Source organism: Phaethon aethereus (assembly GCF_964289735.1).
Source record: "Phaethon aethereus genome assembly, chromosome: 2".
Classification (NCBI taxonomy): Eukaryota; Metazoa; Chordata; class Aves; order Phaethontiformes; family Phaethontidae; genus Phaethon; species Phaethon aethereus.
The window spans coordinates 168,724,771-168,742,993 of NC_138582.1; the positions used below are offsets into that span (position 1 = coordinate 168,724,771).

Consider the following 18,223-nt stretch of genomic DNA (forward strand, 5'->3'; position numbering starts at 1 on the left):
GCCTCCACAGTTTTACACCTGTCCTTAGAAGCATCTTATCCTTAAGACATATCTCAAATATAAACTATTCTTTCATCTATTGGAACTATACACGAACGGTCTCTGTTGGAGAGGCAACCAAAGCTTCTCGCTATTCACTGTGGCAGAGATGGGAACAAAACCCCTCTCACTTCTCCCTAAATCAGGACCTGCAGAATAATGGTTTGGGGGTTTGTTTTTGGAAAGTACTATTTCCTCAGCAGAATATATCGCAGTCCCACAAAGGAGGAGGACAGTCGTTCATTCCTGAATGGGAAAACCTCTCACTAACTGAGCTCAGTGTTTTTAAATATCATTCCTGCACGTTAAGCACCGAAATCGCTGACATCGGTGGGATGCAAGGACAAAACCTCTGAGAAGAAGCTTGCCTTTGTGACTGCTCACTTTTGGCCTTACGTACAGGTGCCTTTTTCACTTTTAAGAAGTGAAGACTAAGATTGGAAACTCTCACAGCTCTTCTTTACTTTGCTATAAAGCCACCAGTTTCAAACTGACAGACAGTGGGGTGACACGGCCAGCAGAGCAAGAAAATGCTGCAGAATCGACACATCAAAGGAGGTGGGAAAGAGACCTCTCAGAGGAAAGGGAGCTCCCTGAGATGCGGCTATCATAACGGAGAATGGCTTTTTACCATGGACTGTCAAGACAGCTGAGGTCTTCTGGTCTCCACACACACAGGTATATTCTCCTGTATCGTCTACCTCCAGATCTCGGATCAGCAGCTCTGCAGCGGTATCTTCTTGTCTCATCCTATACTTATCACTTGGTTTGAGTGTCTTCTCCCCTTTTCTCCATTCCACCGGGACACCGACCTTGCTCAGCTCACAGTGCAGAGTGGCTGTTGCACCATCTGTGGCCTCTCTGTTCTTCAATCCTTCTTTGAAAAATGCAGGCAAAGCTGAAGGACAACAATATGAGCAGCGAGATGTAATACTCCAAAGAGTTAAAATTAAACACTGATGTTTAATTGTCCTTTTCCCTTCTTATCTTGACCTGATTTATCAATACAAGAACATAGATTGTCAATAATCTTCATGAATCAGTATGAGGAAAAAATGCCATCACCGGGAAAGGATTCAATGGTTGCACTAATCTGTAGAGATATTTTACATGCACTCAGAGTCAAAAATCAATACAGACAAAAGAAGAAAACCCAATTTTTTTCCTGGGAAATTTCAAGCAAAAAGAATAAATATTAATTTGAAATTTCTGAAAAAAAATTGGTTTTCTTAGATAAAGTTTTAAATCATAATGGGAGGATGTTTGCTATGTTTTCACATTCTTAAGCAAATGAAAAGACATTGTCCTTTAAAAAAATGAAACACGGGAGTTTCATTCTAAGCGTCAGTTTGAAATGAAATTGTTCATTTCAATACACGGTGGGAAAACAAGCATTTTCACCTGAACTGACATATCCTTTCAGTTGCAGTTAAAATCAAAGTTCTCCCTGGGAATGGTTGTCCATTAGAAGGTTTGGGCTTGCTTTGCATAGGAGAGCAACTGAATGCCATGACAACTGGCCGGTACGTATAAAAGCATCTCTTTGTCCCAGGAATGGAGGATTAATACAATTCTAGAATAAGATTCCAGGGAATAACCTAACCTTTGGGAATTTTATGAAACCTTAAAGTCCCTAAGTCATAGTCCCTTTGAGGCAACCCATTTTACTGCGCCTGAACACAACAGGGAGTCTAATTAAGGAACTTTCAAGGGAAAACCCAAAATGATGGACCCTAATTAAAACATCAGCAGCAATGTGGGTTGCTTATCTGTTTCTCTGAGCGTGCAGACTGATACCCCTCTCGTGCCGTGCACCCTGGCCGCACAGATGCCAACAGGAACACTTCCTTGGCACCAGTGAGCCGTGGACAAGGGCCTGGCAGAAGGAGGGAGATGGTAGGGTAACCAGGCATCTGTCCAAAGGAACAGAGAAAACAAGATAGTTACTTTTAGCACGTGTCTTGTTTTGTTAGTTTTACCATGTACTGTTAAAATTGCCATAGTCTGCTGGTCTCCGCACACACAGGAATAATTTCCAGCATCCGTCGTGTCTAGATTTTGGATTATAAGCTCAGCAATGACACCTTCTCGCTTCATTTTATACTTGTCACTTGATTTGAGGGTCTTGAATCCCTTCTTCCACTCCACATTAGCAGCAGCCTTGTTCAGCTCACAGTGCAGAGAGACACTTTTACCTTCTGTGGCTTCTTCATCTGTCAGTTCTTTGGTGAAAAGAGCAGGCAGGACTGCAGAGTAAATGCAATATGGACACGGCATCAAAGCCTGACTCATGATCTACTCACTCTCTTCACTGTCTCCCTGAACCTGCATGTCACTGAAGCCAGAAGACCTTCTTCACACTCCAGGATTATCTTCCAGTCTCTAACATTTCAAAAGAGATTTCAGTCTGATTTTTAATTTTTTTCTCCTCACACTTTAAAACTTGCTTTAAAAGCAAGTCAGTCAAGCTGCAAACTTAGTTGACAAGTCATCTATCCTTTATGTTATAAACCATAAAATCAAAGGGGGAAAATTAGAGGCTGTATTTCAATGTGAGACCCAAAGCATTTTGTTTCCTTTCAGAAAAACAGCAGTTCTACAGAAGTGCCTGATTCATGGCACTGTCTGTATTTTTATAAATACAGCCCCTTAAAACAGAGCAGTTACAAACATGCTGTCAGCTTTCTGCAAAGATAAAGTATATGCTTTGGAAGAGTTAAGCCAAAATTGGTAAAAAACAGCTGGGAAATAGCCGGAGAATAAAAAGGCAATTTTTCATTAAGATAGTCCTTGAGTAGCAACATACAGTGTAAGTTACAAAAAGGAAATACTATTCCCACTTTTAGGTCAATCCCTGTAGGAAAACTTTTAAACAAGCAGCTATACTGGGCTAGGAGTTGGCTCCTCCAACTCCCTAGGAGGTTGCGTTGAGTTGGGGACCTGTACTCCACTTGTCATTTGAACATAGCACCTAGGAAGACAAATAGCACATCAAGAGGGCATCGGGTGAAAGGAGAGAGAGAGAAGGAAAACAGGATAGAAAAATTAATCAGCGGGGGGAGGACAGAAAGTGTACTGGGACCGGATGAAACAGGAGAAAAAGAAGGAGAGAGTTTGGAATTATACAGCTTTGCTTGGGGCATGTGCTGAGAATTTCTTTTTACCATTTACTGTCAAAGTAGCCGTAGTCTGTTGGTCTCCACACACACAGCTGTAATCACCAGCGTCTGCCAAATCCAAATCCCGGATCATCAGCTCCGCGAAGGGACCTTCCTGCTCTATTTTGTATTTTTCACTTGGTTTGAGGACCATGTTCCCCTTTCTCCACTCGACCAGGGCCGATTTGCTCAGTTTACAGTGCAAAGTGACTGCCTCCCCCTCTGTAGCTTCCTTGTTCAACATTTCTTCTTGGAAGAGGACAGGCAAGGCTGAAGGATGCAATACCAACAGAGAAGGAATCAGCACTAGATTGAAATGAACCAGACTCTGCTGTGAGTCCCTGGGCCGCAGTGTATACGTTTAAATAAAAATGCACTACTTCTAGGTGGACACAGTTGAAAGGGGGATAAAACCTCCTACAGTTGAGAGAAATAAATTACAGAAAACAATATACAACATAGCTGTGCTGTCTCAAAGCAAAAAAAAAGGGAGTATTCTCTAATAGGGTGACCCTTTGGCAGCACAGAGCCGAGAACATGAAACCTCTAAGAAATCACCAAGCTTTGGATGACCAGCAAATGCTGTCAAACATGTTAAGTTTGGGGCTTAATGAGAAACACGGGTAGAACATGGGTTACCATTCACTCTCAAAGCAGCTGTTGTCTTCTGGTCTCCACACACGCAGGTATAGCTCCCAGCATCCGTCAAGTCTAGGTCTTGGATTACCAGCTCAGCAAAACGCCCTTCCCGTCTCATTTTGTATTTGCCATTTGGCATCAGCACCTTCCCGTCCTTCCTCCACTCGACCGAGCCCGCTGCCCGGCTCAGCTCGCACTGCAGCGTGGCCGTCCCGCTCTCGGTGGCTTCCTCGTTCTTCAGCTCTTTTTTGAAACGGATTGGCAGGGCTGGGAGATGCAGAATGAAAAGGGATTGCAACCCAAGGCCCTGCCCAGAGGCTGAATCATGATTTATCATATGACTACCTAAGCCTTATGTTAACACCCTTATCCTTAAACACATCCTGCTTTTTTTTGTGGCTGGTAAAAAAAAAAAATAAATCTCTAGTAAATCGTTCTGTGGGAATCAAAGTATGCATGATCTTGATTGGGATCATGCATACAAATGACAAACTCATCCTCATCATTAAAGATGATGGAACCCTCCTTAACAGAAAATCCCAAGGAATCTTACGTTTCCGTAATAATTCAGGAAAACATACATGCATGTCAGCAACCTTCACTTGAGGGAAAGTGAGAAGACAAGACAACACACACAGCACATTGGGCATAATGAAAGCTGATCAAGGGTGGAGACTGGGGAAAGGAGTGACGTGGCAACATGGAAAAGTGGAACGATGAAAAAAGTAGAATCAGGACGTAAAGGTAGGTGTTGTGAGGGAATATACAGAAAGGAGGAGGGAAGAGATGGACAAAAACGTTCCAGAGTTTCACTGGATATTTCTGACTTTTTACCATTCACTGATAAGGCTGCTGTGGTTTTTTGGTTCCCCACTACACATGTATAGTCTCCAGCATCCTTTGGGTCCAGATCGTGGATCAGCAGCTCAGCCACCCTGCCCTCCTGCCTCATCCGGTACTTGTTACTCGGCCGGAGGAGAGCGTGCCCCTTCCTCCACTCCACGGGGGCCTCTCTGCTCAGCTGGCATCGCAGGGTGGCGGTCCCTCCTTCCACCGCTTCCACGCTCTTCAGCTCTTCTTCGATGAGCGCAGAGATGGCTGAGGAATGAAGCGTTCTCATTTTACTTTAGGAGCATCGTTGCCAACTGGTGACCTCATAGAGGACTTAAAAGCAAAACAAATTCTCTTGGCGCAGCTAATAAGCTCTGACCTACCTGCACCTCCAGGACTCTACTTGCATTTACAATAGCATACCATGAGTTTGGGGGGAAATAAAACAATTATTTCCCAATAATTAGAATATCAAGGTAATTACCCTTCTGCTGCCCAAATGCCGATGGTCACAGACGCGTGAAAAACTTACTGAGAAAATACAGAAGAGAATTGCATAGTCTTTAACAAATTGAGTAGCTGAGGCCCTTCTCGCCTTCCAGCTTAGAGCTCAGACAAGCACCTCTGTCCAGAGCAGAAAGCAGAACCGTTATTTCAGAGGCAAGGAAAGATACCTTATTATCGGGTATATTTGTTTGCTATGTTTTAGCACGAAGTTATTGTCCTAGAAAACATAATGGACCCAACCAGAGCTGCCTTTTGTTTGTACTGATCCCTTTTTGTTCCAGCATGCTCACTATAAATGTGCAGGAGCTAGCAGGGCCATGGCAAGAACAACAACAAATGGTCACAAGCAGGTGTCTTATTCCTACCATGGATTTTGACTTGGGCTGTGGTCTGCTGGTCTCCAGTGTCACAGGTGTATCTTCCCGCATCTTCTGGCTCTGCATTATGAATCACCAGCTCTGCCACTGTCCCCTTCTGCTTCATTTCGTATTTGGCACTTGCCTGGAGCGTGGCTTCTCCCTTCTTCCACACCACGGTGGCATCAGCTTTTGTGAGTTCGCAGCGCAAGGAGACAGATTTCCCCTCTTCCATTTCTGTGTTCTCCAGGGCTTGTTTAAAAAGGACAGGCACAGCTAGAACACAGAACCAGGGATTAGGACATGCCTTCTTGACCTGCTGTACAACAAGTGCCCCATGATAGCTGTCACCTCTTAAAACCAGTCCTCGACCCTCCTTTGGCTGTGCAGCACCAAAATGATTCAGCCTGGGAGCAGGAAGAAATCTCTCCCCCAGATGTTGTCATCTCACTGTGGGTTCCTAGCAGTATGGAGGAAGTTTCTCTCATCTTTAATAAGGAGCCCATCAGAGCCCTCTGGGCATCCTCACCCAATGAGTTCCCCGTTGCTGCAGGGCTCTGAGGCAGTTCTCATGCTCTCTCTCCCCCCTTCTCTCTGCTCCAGCACATACTACTTTTGCTATGCCATTAAAGGTACTGTGTTGGTTTAAGGGCACTGGGGAGGAGTGCAGACGCCATCTGAGAGCCTTTAAAAAGGATGTTTTGGGGAGTTTGGGGGTCTCAACATTCATCAGTTGGCCACCTGCAATTTGCCAGGGACTGGACTTATGTTGCCATGTTCTTGTGCTCCAATGCTCCTGGTCTCCCTCTCACTCCAGTCTCAATCACAGCCATGTAAAATAGCTGATAGGTCAGAACTATGGCATGTAGGGTATAGAAAATGAACCATGGCACGTTGGGTATAGAAAATGAACCCTCTGCACTTACTTATTTTCTGCTCAGTGGGAAGTTACAGATGTAAAGTCCCAGACGCACAACATGAGAGCGCAGGAGTGAAATACGCACAGGTGCTTACGAGTATGCAACTTCCCCGTTAAATGTGATGTATGGGTTTGTAGATGGCACTGCCACAGAGTGCTGTGTGTTTTGTTTAATATAAGCTCTATTATGCAATGCATTAAGAAAGCGTGGCAACGTACATAACTCTGCCTACCATTTACTTTCACCCGAGCAGTGGTCTTCATTTCCCCAGTGCTGCAGGTATAGTCCCCAGAGTCTATCGATTTGACATCCTGAATAATGAGCTCTGCCACAGTACCATGCCTCCTGAATTCGTATTTCTCACTGGCATAGAGAACAGTGTCTCCTTTCATCCATTTCACTGGGGTATCAGGTTTGCTGAGCTCACAGGTCAGCTTGACTTGTTTTCCTTCTTTCGCTTCTTCATTTTGGAGCTCTTGCTTGAAAAGAACCGGTATTTCTGAAAAAGAATATTGCAAATGTTTAAGGAAACTCATGAGATTGGAAATCACTTTTCCCTTTTTCTTTCAGACTTCGTTATTCAGATAGAAAATCACCGGAATGGAAAAGCACTAGCAAGCAGTAAATGGATTCTGACAACTCACATCTGGCTGCCAGCACTCCATAGTAGCAAAAAAAATATGTGAGACCATATGCTTATTTTCCTGTTAACCACTATGTGTACTGCTGAAGACGTTGATATTATTACTGTTGTCATTATTAACATCAGTGGCAGATGCTGCACTGCTATAAATGACACAAACAGTGTGTTGCAGTGTTGCAGATGGGTGGTCAGAGCTGGACCACTGGCACAAAAAACGTAAAGCTTTACTGAGCTCAACTCCCACGTAACACAGAAGACACAAAGAAATGGCAAAACACTTTCTGCCATTACCAGCAGTATGGATTTCTCATTATAAAAAAAATCCACATATTTTTATCAGACATAAATACAGACTTAAAAACAACACGGAGCAAACACAGAGAGGAAAGCAGAGCTGTACATGAAAGGCTCCCTGTGGAGCTTCCTATGCAGGCTCTGTCACAGCCTGGGATTCAAGGCTTTAAGGTGAGCCAGTGTAGAGAAGGCACTTACTGGGAAAAAAAACACTCAGGTGAAGTGTTTTCACCTCAGATCACAAAAAAACCCAAAACAATTTCTTCCTGGCATCTGTTGTCTTACAAATGTGCAAGTCAGCTACTGATTCATGATGCAGTTGTCTCGTGGCTGTTGATAAACTACAGCCTATTCTTCTGTTCCCCTTTTACCTCTAGTTTGGGACGCTCAGTGTCACATGGCTATCGACTTTTTTTTTTTTGCTATTTTTGCATTCTACTGTTCTGATGTGATAAAGGAAAGCTACAACAGTGTAATTTGTTGTAGACATCCTTATGACTTGACTCTTCGCATCTACTGGTGATCTGAGTCTGTGTGTTTAAATCCTACACCTATCCACACCCTTCTTTGTGAAGGGAAAAATGGAGCTGTTGTTTAACACTCATTATGAGTGCTTTTTTTTCTAACAGAAAAAAATCCTCTTCATCATGGGTGAGATCCAGGTCCTACTAAAGTCAACATAGACCTTTCTTTTTTGTGTAACAGGTAGTGGGAAAACATCTTAGTACTAGTGAAAGACATATCAAATCTGAACCATTAACCATCACATCTCTTTTTCATTACATCATCAAGGTTTTCTCTTTCCCTGCACAGCAGATCTCAGCCTAAGCTGGCTTGTTTCTTTGCACTCTAGATAAATACTGTGAGCATCTTGCCTTTCCACTTCATGCTCTGAGGTTCAGGTTAACTATTCCAGCGTCCCAAATGCTTTTTCTTCGCACTGACTTCTCTAATCCAGGCGCAGCTTCCGACCCGCCCTCCCTAAGGGCGTTAAGAATTGCTGTGTGCAGGATATCCACTGGTCAAGCTAAACCCAGCCTGTGCCATAGCAACCTCCCTGTACCTGCTCAAGCCTGCCCATGTGAGTGAGCGATTTTGCTCACGGAAACTGAGCTCCTCCTCATCCTCGGGCTGGGGCAGTGACTCAGGACAGGCGGGAGCGATTATAACGTGGGTAGCAGATGAGCCCGGTTCTGGCACGGCTCAGACCCAACGCTTACCTAACATACTCGGTGCTTATCCAATGTGCTCAGGGAAGTACACTAATGTCTCATGTGTCTAAGAAGAGAACTTTTGCTTCAGCTCAGACAACAACCCTTTAGATAGCACCTCCTCCCTGATCACACTCTTTGGGTGCATCACTGTCAGTAAATTTGGCTGCCTAAAGCAATTACCCCGACAAATATGCGTGTGTGAGCTCCTTCCTTGGACAGTGCCATCAGTGGAGACAGCTTCAGAAGGTGATTCATCCTTTCTCTGGATTATCTCTTAGACTTCCTACAGAGACACCCACTTTCCTCTACTGACCCATTGCACTCTGCTCTAGAGAACTCAGGCACTTAACTTTCACAGAGCTAAAACTGGGTAAAATGCAGGATTTTCCTATTTCACATTCTGTCTCCTCTCTGGGTGCTGTCCCGCATGACTTGATGAGAACCTCTCCTGCACTGCGCTGCAAATTCATGAGGTTCCTTTTCAGTATAGTTTCACATTTTTATAATTTTAATTTATTACTCTGACCTCATTGTTAGGTGACAAGTTAGGACCCAAACGATCATTCCAAATGTTCTTACCCTTGACAGTAATAACCGCACTACTTTTAGCTGCTCCAGCCTCACACTCATATCTGCCACTGTCTCCTTCTTCTGCCCTGTGAATGACAAGCTTGGCTTCAAATCCCGACCGGCTGATGTTATACTTGGAAGAATTCCTAAGGCTCTTCCCGTCTTTGCACCACTTTACAGGGCTGTCTGATTTGGAGGTTTCACAGTGAAGGATCACATCCTCTCCCTCAGTGACTTCAGTATCAACCAGCTCCTTTGTGAAGATGCAGGGCTTCTCTAGAATTACATAAAAACCGTCTGAGATATTTCAGAAAAGGTGCGGATTTTCAGATCACAAGTAATCTGTGAGATTTACATCCAGGATTACTTGTATCAAAATTACAGGTCAAGGTTATTAACAAATAATTTGGTGTTCATGGCTATAAAGCCCTCAGGAAGGCAACCAGTCATGCCATAAATGTTGTTTTGTAAATATCTAATGCATCAGGGAGAAACCGAGAAGACAATATCCCCATTGAAGAACATAAATATCTCCCACATCTCGCTAAATACGAACAAGATGGAGACATGATATTCCTAAACCCTTTTCCATGTGAGCTGATTAGTTTGAGCCTTCTAACGGAATGTTGAAAAGTTAATTCTGCATGAAGTGAGGTGAAATACAGGTTTCTCAAAGACAAACATCTAGAGCAGGTCTCATCTCATCAAGTATGAGTCTTCTAAAAACCAAACATATAGCCCAGATTGGTCATGCAGGCTATTTCCATAGCCGCGGGAAGATGACAGACCCTCCAGAGACCAGATATTCCCTTCCACAATAGGTCATTAGGACAGAGAGGATGAACTGCTCTCTGGAAGTGCTTGTCTTTCTACACAGCTTATAAAAGTAGCCTAAGCTAGATACCAATAGCAAAATTGGCCAAGGTAGATCTTACCCTCCCTAGCTTAATACTTTTTTATTCATAAAAATCCAATCAATCCGGAGACCAAAACCTGGGTTTGGTACTATAGCATCACATATTAGTGTTACCAGAAGGACTCAGCCTTTTGCAAACAAGACCTTTCATTTGCCTTCAGAAAAAATCTGTTTGAATTTCTGTAGCACGGCAAAATTCGGGCACATTTAGAAAAAAAGTTCTTTGCAAGAAAAATGGTGATTCTGAAAAGAATGAGAATATGGTCTGACACAGTGGAGACTGTGTGTTTTACATCTCTGGACAATGAGAAATATTTATGTTTCTAGTAAGAAAACCCCTCTCTAATCCTGCAATCTTGAGCTGTCTGGCATGGGTTTTATTCCCTCTCTATAGCAGTAGACTAACTGCAGTTTTAACTCCGTTTAACTTTTCCAGAGAAAGCAATTAATTTTCAACAATGAATAACAGAGAACACGTGTAATGTTGCCTTTCAAACAATGAAAACTAAATTAAAAACTTACTGGTTGCACTTTTTTTTTCCCTTGAACTAATTATTTTCGCCTCATTTATCATCACCCTACCAAAGGAAACAGGACAAGGCATCCCATGTACCATCACTACAGTATAACATTCCCATCTAAGGTCCAATAAACACACTGAGAGTTGTCCTGGATTACAAAGTGTTCATTCCCCAGCCCTAGCTTCATTATATATGTGATGCTTTTCTTGAATGTATACAGATATACGTATGACAGGGCCAAATTTGTAGCATTGTTGTTCTTTTTTTCACCTACCCATGTTAACCCGTGCTTATTTCTACGCATTCTTTCCTCTCCTGTGGTTTTTATGGTTGAATTACCTTTAACAACCAAACTGGCAGAAGTTTTCTTATCACCAGCTTCAAATGTAATGACCCCCGAGTCCTTCAGTGAGAGTTTTTTCAACGTTAGCAAGTGATATCCACCAGGATGAGACTGGATCTCATTAAGTTCATTGGTATGGAGTGGAGTTTTATCCAAAAACCACTGCACTTTGCTATAGTCTACAGGAGAGATTCTGCATTTGAACATGGCAGATTCTCCTTCTACCACAGTGACATCTTCCAGGTCTTCTGTTATTAGCACTTTCTGGCCTGAAAGGAACATAGATACATCAATTACTGGAATCTTCAGCTTCTAGCATGAAAATTGATACGGAAAACTGCAAGATTTCCCGTGTGAGTATTTCAAGAAAGAAATGTGTTCATGATATGGAAGACTGAAGCACAATTCCCCTGTTATTGAACACAAAAACCATTTTACACAGGAAGATAATATATACAGGACTCACACCAATATAGGATGAAGGCAACTTCAAAGCACCAGAACACATATAGCAGAACAAGCAGCCAGTACAATGCAAATCCGGTGTTATAAAGTTTCTCCTAATGGAACTACCTGGAAAGGCTGAAAGGATGTGGCTCTGACAGCCCCACTGGGCTCTAGATATCACTAAGCAGATGACCCCTCCCATGACAACCCCTCTGTTTTTCTAGAGCAAATATAACTTGCTTTCTATGGGACAGGACCACCCAGACCACACTTTTTTTGAGCTTAGTCCAACCATAAACATGGTGGGAAGTGGAGAGAGTGTCTGACTGCAGCATTAGTAAAAAGAAACAAGACAGCCCTGAAAACCTGTCTGTACAGATATAGATAGATATACACTTATCTCAATAAATAAATAAAATAATATTTATACGGTCACTCTGTACAAAGATACACCTGGTGTTGCTCCTACTTACCAGACCAGTACAGGGAATTTTGACTTTTTTCTTTAACTTTGTGACAGAGAAGTATTTTTTCACTCAGAAAAGTTGCTGTTAGAAACCCCACACTGAACTCGGGTAGCTCAGGTCCTGCGGCCATGATGAGGATTAAGCACAATTCTTTGCTTCTTAAGGCTGCTCTGGCAGATGATCAGAGGTGGAGGAGTCTGGCTCGACCCCCTAGTCTTTAATAACTAACTTTAATAGTTAGTTAATAGTCTAAGGACTAGTTAATAGTCCTCAACAAATGGACCCTGCCACTAACATCTCCATGTGACTATTCTTGAATCATTCCTCCTATTCTCTTCATGGCTTCAACAATTTCAGCTCAAGCGTTTCTCCTGCTCAGGGCTCCAGTGGGGGAACTGTGAGGAGCAGTAACAACCAGACCTCACTCCTTCCCCTTAAATGCTGCCCTGCTGTTAGCATTGGCCACCACAGCTCATTTACTGCCTGTAGCATCAAATGAAAGCTGCTTGGGTTGTACTCTTCAGCTGGAGGATGTAACTCATCTCTAAGGCTCAGAGGGACATTAAACACTTAAAGATCACTGGATCACTCATTCACCCATCCCCTCTTAGAAACCACTACTGGAAAAATGCATTAAGAGATACGGAGAAAAGCCTGGAGGCAGAATAATTTTCCCCGAGTCTAATAGCAAGCACCATGAATCATATCCATCCTATGTTCACACAGGAACACCAGCCTCTCCTCACATCAGCATTTTGGGTTTAAAATCATACTCAAAGCACTCCAGGTATAATTGCTTCCAATAGACAAATTGCGCTGCATGTCCAGTTCCATGTTGCTATATTTTTATCTGCATCCTGCACAGTGTATAGGATCACAGAATGGTTTGGGTTGGAAAGGATCTGCAAAGGTCACCTAGTCCAACCCCCTGCAGTGAGCAGGGACATCTTCAACCAGAGCAGGTTGCTCAGAGCCCCGTCCAGCCTGACCTGGGATGTTCCCAGGGATGGGGCATCCACCACCTCTCTGGGGAACGTGGGACAGGGTTTCACCACCCTCATTGTCAAAAATTCCTTCCTTATGTCTAGCCTAAATCTACCCTCTTTTAGTTTAAAACCATCACCCCTTGTCCTATCACTACAGGCCCTGCTAAAAAGCCTGTCCCCACCTTTCTCCTCAGCCCCTCTCAGCCCTGGCAGCTGCAGGAAGGTCTCCCCGGAGCCTTCTCTGCTCCAGGCTGAGCCCCCCCAGCTCTCCCAGCCTGTCCTCCCAGCAGAGCTGTTCCAGCCCTCAGAGCGTTGCTGGGGCCTCCTCTGGCCCCGCTCCAGCAGGTCCGTGTCTCTCCTGTGCCGAGGGCTCCAGAGCTGGACGCAGCACTGCAGGGGGGTCTCCCCAGAGTGCACTAGCTGTGTGCTCCTTATTCCTTTTGCTTCTGGCATATACGTCATGAGTGACACAGAGCCAGAAATCAGCGGTTCTGTTACCCGTATGCTTAGAAGTAGATCTGCCTGTGCATGTAATGTTTCCTGGTGGAGAAACAGGACGTACAGTCATACTCCTCTCATGCATACCTTGCACAACGAGCTTGGCTCGGGACTGGGCATCACCGATGTCGCAGGTGTAAGTGTCACTGTCACTTTTCTCCAAGTTATTTATAGTCAGCTGAAGGATTTGTCCTTTCTGCGTCATCTCGTATTTCTTGCTAGCTCTGAGTTCAGCTATGCCTTTCCTCCAGACCACAGAGGGTGCAGCTTTCTCACTCTGGCACATAAAAACTGCAGTTCCATTTTCATCGACTTTTAGATCTGAAAGTTCCTTGACAAAATAATTAGGTTTTTCTGGAAGGAAAAGAGAGAGAGAGAGAGAGAGATATTTGCTACCCAAATAAGTCCTGTGCATACAGAGTGGTCTTGAATCTCCTCTGCCCAGGCTTGTAGAATCACAGAAAATAGAGATAGAAAGGATCTGAGAAGATCACCAGGTCCACCTCATGTCACAGGGCATATCAGATAAAATATTTCCAGAAGATACCTGGAAAGTTTAATGCAGAGGTGCTGGTGAGACCTTATTTGGCAGACTGAATACAGTTTTGATCATCTGTGTTCAAAAAAACTACCAGTTTTTATTGGCTCATTATGGAGCACATAAGATTCTTCAGTACCTACAAGGTGATTTTCAGAGGGTTTTTTTAAAAGCTTTTAATCCATGAATTTTTTTGAAAATTGATCCTGTTTAGGGAGATAGAAGAGAAGAACAGCTCCCACAGGTTGTAGATATTTACCCCAACTTCTGTACATGCCAGCCATATGCATCCTTCAACTGACCTTGCACTGTGATCCTGGCTTTCGTTTTAGAGACCTCTGTCTCACAGGTATACTCCCCACTGTCCTTGACCGTGGAGTCATGGATGATCAGAATGGCCCGTGTTCCCTCTTGGTGCAAGTCATATTTCTGGCTTTTTCGGATTGCTTTGCCATCCTTGTACCACCTGATGCTCACGTCAGGTTTCGACAATTCGCAGCTCAGGCTGATGTCCTGCCCCGCTGCTGATGTTTTATCCTCCAGCTGTTTCGTAACCTCAGTAGGTTTTTCTGAAGAAGTTGGGGGGGAGAAAGGGAACTTTGAATAAAAATCATGATCACTATATGGTTGGGGTTTTTGCAATTCAAATATATGATACGTTTTCACATTCCCCAACAAATGATTCATGTTACGTTAGGGAAGGGAGAGAAAAAACAGTATTGCTCTTTAGTACATACTAATTGAAGCTATGGGCTCTCAGTGAATATCAATGATTGCTTAGAGGAACTGAGGTCTTGTCCTGATGGCATCCATTTCAGGGGATGTCATTTTGTCATCACTGAGGTTACTGTAGACGTGCAGTTATGGTGGGATCTATCTCACTAAATACGGACATCTATGCTCTAGAGATATGTGGCAGAGACACTCACGCCAGGGCTGCTCTACAGCCAGCAGTGATCTGCTGAGTACAGGCAATAGGCTTCATGGAACAATTTATTTTGTCCTTAATAGGTCTAACTGGATGATGAACCATGCCTGAAAACTACCTATTTCTCCTCTCCACGGGTTACCCAGGGAGCCTTGGGTGATTGTCTCATATGCACACAGTCTGGGTAGTAATTGACTGTATAATTACACCACCCAGTGTATTCTGCAGTTCTCAAATATCTGTAAGAAGTTTCAGCCTTTCACTTGTTTTTAAGGAAAAATCTCAGTGCTTCAAGGCTCACAGAGAAGGCTGCTATTCACTTAGATCACAAGAGTTTGCCTTCATGGTTTATTGACATACCTTATGAAAAGACACCCAAGAAATCAAACCCCAGAACCTTTCTGATCTCATTACCTTTCACAACCAGAGAAGCCTTGGAAGTTAGACCCCGGGCAGTGAAAATTACTTCCCCAGAATCATCAGGAATCACGCTTTTGATACTGAGTGTATATTTCCGACCCATGTTAGAGGCTTTAAATCGCCCACCACTTTCCACTTTGCTCCCATTCAGCATCCAGTTGAAGTCATCAATGCTTTCATGAGACAAAATACACTCAAAAGTGCAATCGTCTCCCTCCTGGATTTCAGTGTTCTTCAGCCGTTTGGTGATGCCAACGTTCAGTTCTGGAAGACAAAAACTAGGTTAATACAAGGATAAAAGGTTTTTATGATTGACATTAGTAGTAATGACATTTTTAGCTCATCAGTCTGATTTGTCTATAGAATTGGCAGGACAACACTGCATTCCTTGCAGATGTATTTGACATGGGAAGGATTTTTCAGACATTATCCGCTCAGAATCATCACAAAAGCATAGAAAAAATGTTCATGTGAATTCCCTGGCTTTGTTCTGGAAGGACTGCATGGAGAACAGCTTAGTCTATGGAGAAAAGTCAAAATTATTAGCTAGAGGGGGGAAAAGCTGTCAAACAGGAAGCCTCTGGGATGTTCTGTGAGGTTTCTCTCCACGCTGATATGAGAAATGGGTTGTTTGTATTTGTTAACTTGTTACCATTCTACCCCTCCTGGTGTTCTAATCAGACAAATTCAAAATTTTTCTCCTTATCAATATGAGTTTGAAAGCCATGAACACTCCTCCTTCCTTGAAGGACCCACAAGGATGAGAGCACAGGCTGAAGTCCTGGGTTCTTCAATGGGCAATGTTGGCCTACTTTTGTGTTCCCACAATGGAGTCTGAATTAATAGCTGGAAAACATGAAACACAAGTTGCTTGGGGGTGTGGTTTTTTTTTTGACATGTGATTTTCACTGAAACACCAGATATACTTACATCAAAGAGTAACAGGGGTTATTCAGACATCACCGAGTTATGTGAGGTTCATGGAATCATAGAATCATTTAAGTAGGAAAAGACCTTTAAGATGAAGTCCAGTTGTAAACCTAGCACTGCCAAGTTCATCACTAAGCCATGTCCCTAAGCACCATGTCATTTAAATACCTCCAGGGATGGTGGCTCAACAACTTCGCTGGGCAGCCTGTTCCAATGCTTGACAACCCTTTTGGTGAAGACATTTTTCCTAATATCCAATCTAAACCTCCCCTGGTGCAACTTGAGGCTGTTTCCCCTCCTCCTACCGATACCCACCTTTTTACAACCTCCTTTGTTTACGTTGTAGGTTTTGGTTGTAGAGAGCGATGAAGTCTCCCCTCAGCCTCCATTCCCCAGACTGAACACCCCCAGTTCCCTCAGCTGCTCCTCATCAGACTTGTGCTCCAGACCCCTCCCCAGCTCTGTTGCCCTTCTCTGGACACGCTCCAGCACCTCAACGTCCTTCTTGTAGTGAGGGGCCCAGACGCTGAACACAGGATTCGAGGTGCGGTCTCACCAGTGCCGAGTACAGGGGCACGATCACTTCCCTGCTCCTGCTGGCCACAATAGTTCCGATACAGGCCAGGATGCTGTTGGCCTTCTTGGCCACCTGGGCACACTGCTGGCTCATGTTCAGCCGGCTGTCGACCAGCACCCCCAGGCCCTTTTCCACCAGGCAGCTCTCCAGCCACTCCTCCCCCAGTCTGTAGCATTGCGTGGGGTTGTTGTGACCCAAGTGCAGGACCCTGCACTTGGCCTTGTTAAACCTCATACAGTTGACCTCAGCCCATCGATCCAGCCTGTCCAGATCCCTCTGCAGATCCTTCCTGCCCTTGAGCAGATCAATACTCCCACCCAACTTGGTGTCATCTGCAAACTTACTGAGGGTGCACTCGATCCCCTCATCCAGGTCATTGATAAAGATTTTAAACAGAACTGGCCCAAATACCAAGCCCTGGGGAACATCATTTGTGACCGGCCACCAACTGATTTAACTCTGTTCACCACAACCCTATGGGCCCGGCCATCCAGCCAGTTTTTTTACCCAGTGAAGGGTACGCTCATCCAAACCATGAGCAGCCAGTTTCTCCAGGAGAATGCTGTGGGAAATGGTGTCAAAGGCTTTACTAAAGTCTAGATAGACAACATCCACAGCCTTTCCCTCATCCACTAAACGGGTCACCTTGTGATAGGAGGAGATCAGGTTGGTCAAGCAGGACCTGCCTATGGAGGAATAGGTGTGAGAAAAAGTGACCAAGCCCACCCATATTTACAGCAACCTTGACTGGCCATTGTCTACAATACTTACCCTGAACAGTGACCTTTGACTTGGCAACATCAGTGCCAATATCACATGTGTATAAACCTGCATCTGTCTTTTCAAGGTCATGGATAAGGAGGCACAGAGTCTTCCCAGACTGTATCTGCTCATACTTGTTACCAGAAGTAAGCTTCACGCCATCCTTTTTCCAAACAGGTTTGACTTTCTCTTTGGAGACTTCACATTCCAGTTTAATCACACCTCGCTCCTCACCAAAAACATCATCCAAAGACTTCATGAAGACAGCAGGCTTCTCTGAATTTTAATGGGAAAAACAGAGAACAACCAGAACATTTAAGTCAAGACATTTTCTGTTGCTACCAAATATTTAAAGAGACCTTAAGTAAACCCTTGGCTATGCTGATGATACCAATGCAGAACCTAAAGCAGTCTCACACCTCATGATTGGAATGAGTTTTAGGGAAATCAGAATTTATTAATGGGAGGATACAGGGAAGGAGAGAGGCAGCCTGCATTGCCATGGATGGAGAGTGATATTCAGTGCTGTAATCGTGGCTTCTCTTATGACTGCACACCTATGAGATTGCAAGGACTCATTTTAATCTGTGTTGGGGCATCCGTCAGGCACAGGAGATCCCATCACAGGGAATGGGGCTTGGAGCAGGCATGTAGGGCCCTAGTGAAGATCAGAGGGACAGCTTCACGCTTCTATGGAATAGCTACTCAACAAGATAGGC

General features: G+C 44.0%; 1 protein-coding gene across 1 annotated transcript in view; it reads right to left on the bottom strand.

Moving 5' to 3' along the window:
* The window catches only part of OBSCN (obscurin, cytoskeletal calmodulin and titin-interacting RhoGEF), a gene marked incomplete at its 3' end in the record, with an annotated part of 187,985 nt that overhangs the window by 107,365 nt on the left and 62,397 nt on the right, over positions 1-18,223 (bottom strand). The window contains exons 30-42 of the mRNA XM_081996868.1: positions 17,514-17,780; positions 15,230-15,499; positions 14,190-14,456; positions 13,437-13,703; positions 10,948-11,220; positions 9,181-9,447; positions 6,683-6,949; positions 5,540-5,806; positions 4,671-4,934; positions 3,837-4,103; positions 3,204-3,467; positions 2,019-2,285; positions 671-937 (exon numbers count right to left, since the gene is read on the bottom strand). Of these exons, the coding sequence (XP_081852994.1) occupies positions 671-937; positions 2,019-2,285; positions 3,204-3,467; positions 3,837-4,103; positions 4,671-4,934; positions 5,540-5,806; positions 6,683-6,949; positions 9,181-9,447; positions 10,948-11,220; positions 13,437-13,703; positions 14,190-14,456; positions 15,230-15,499; positions 17,514-17,780 (3,474 nt within the window). The remainder of the gene's footprint in view (positions 1-670; positions 938-2,018; positions 2,286-3,203; positions 3,468-3,836; positions 4,104-4,670; positions 4,935-5,539; positions 5,807-6,682; positions 6,950-9,180; positions 9,448-10,947; positions 11,221-13,436; positions 13,704-14,189; positions 14,457-15,229; positions 15,500-17,513; positions 17,781-18,223) is intronic.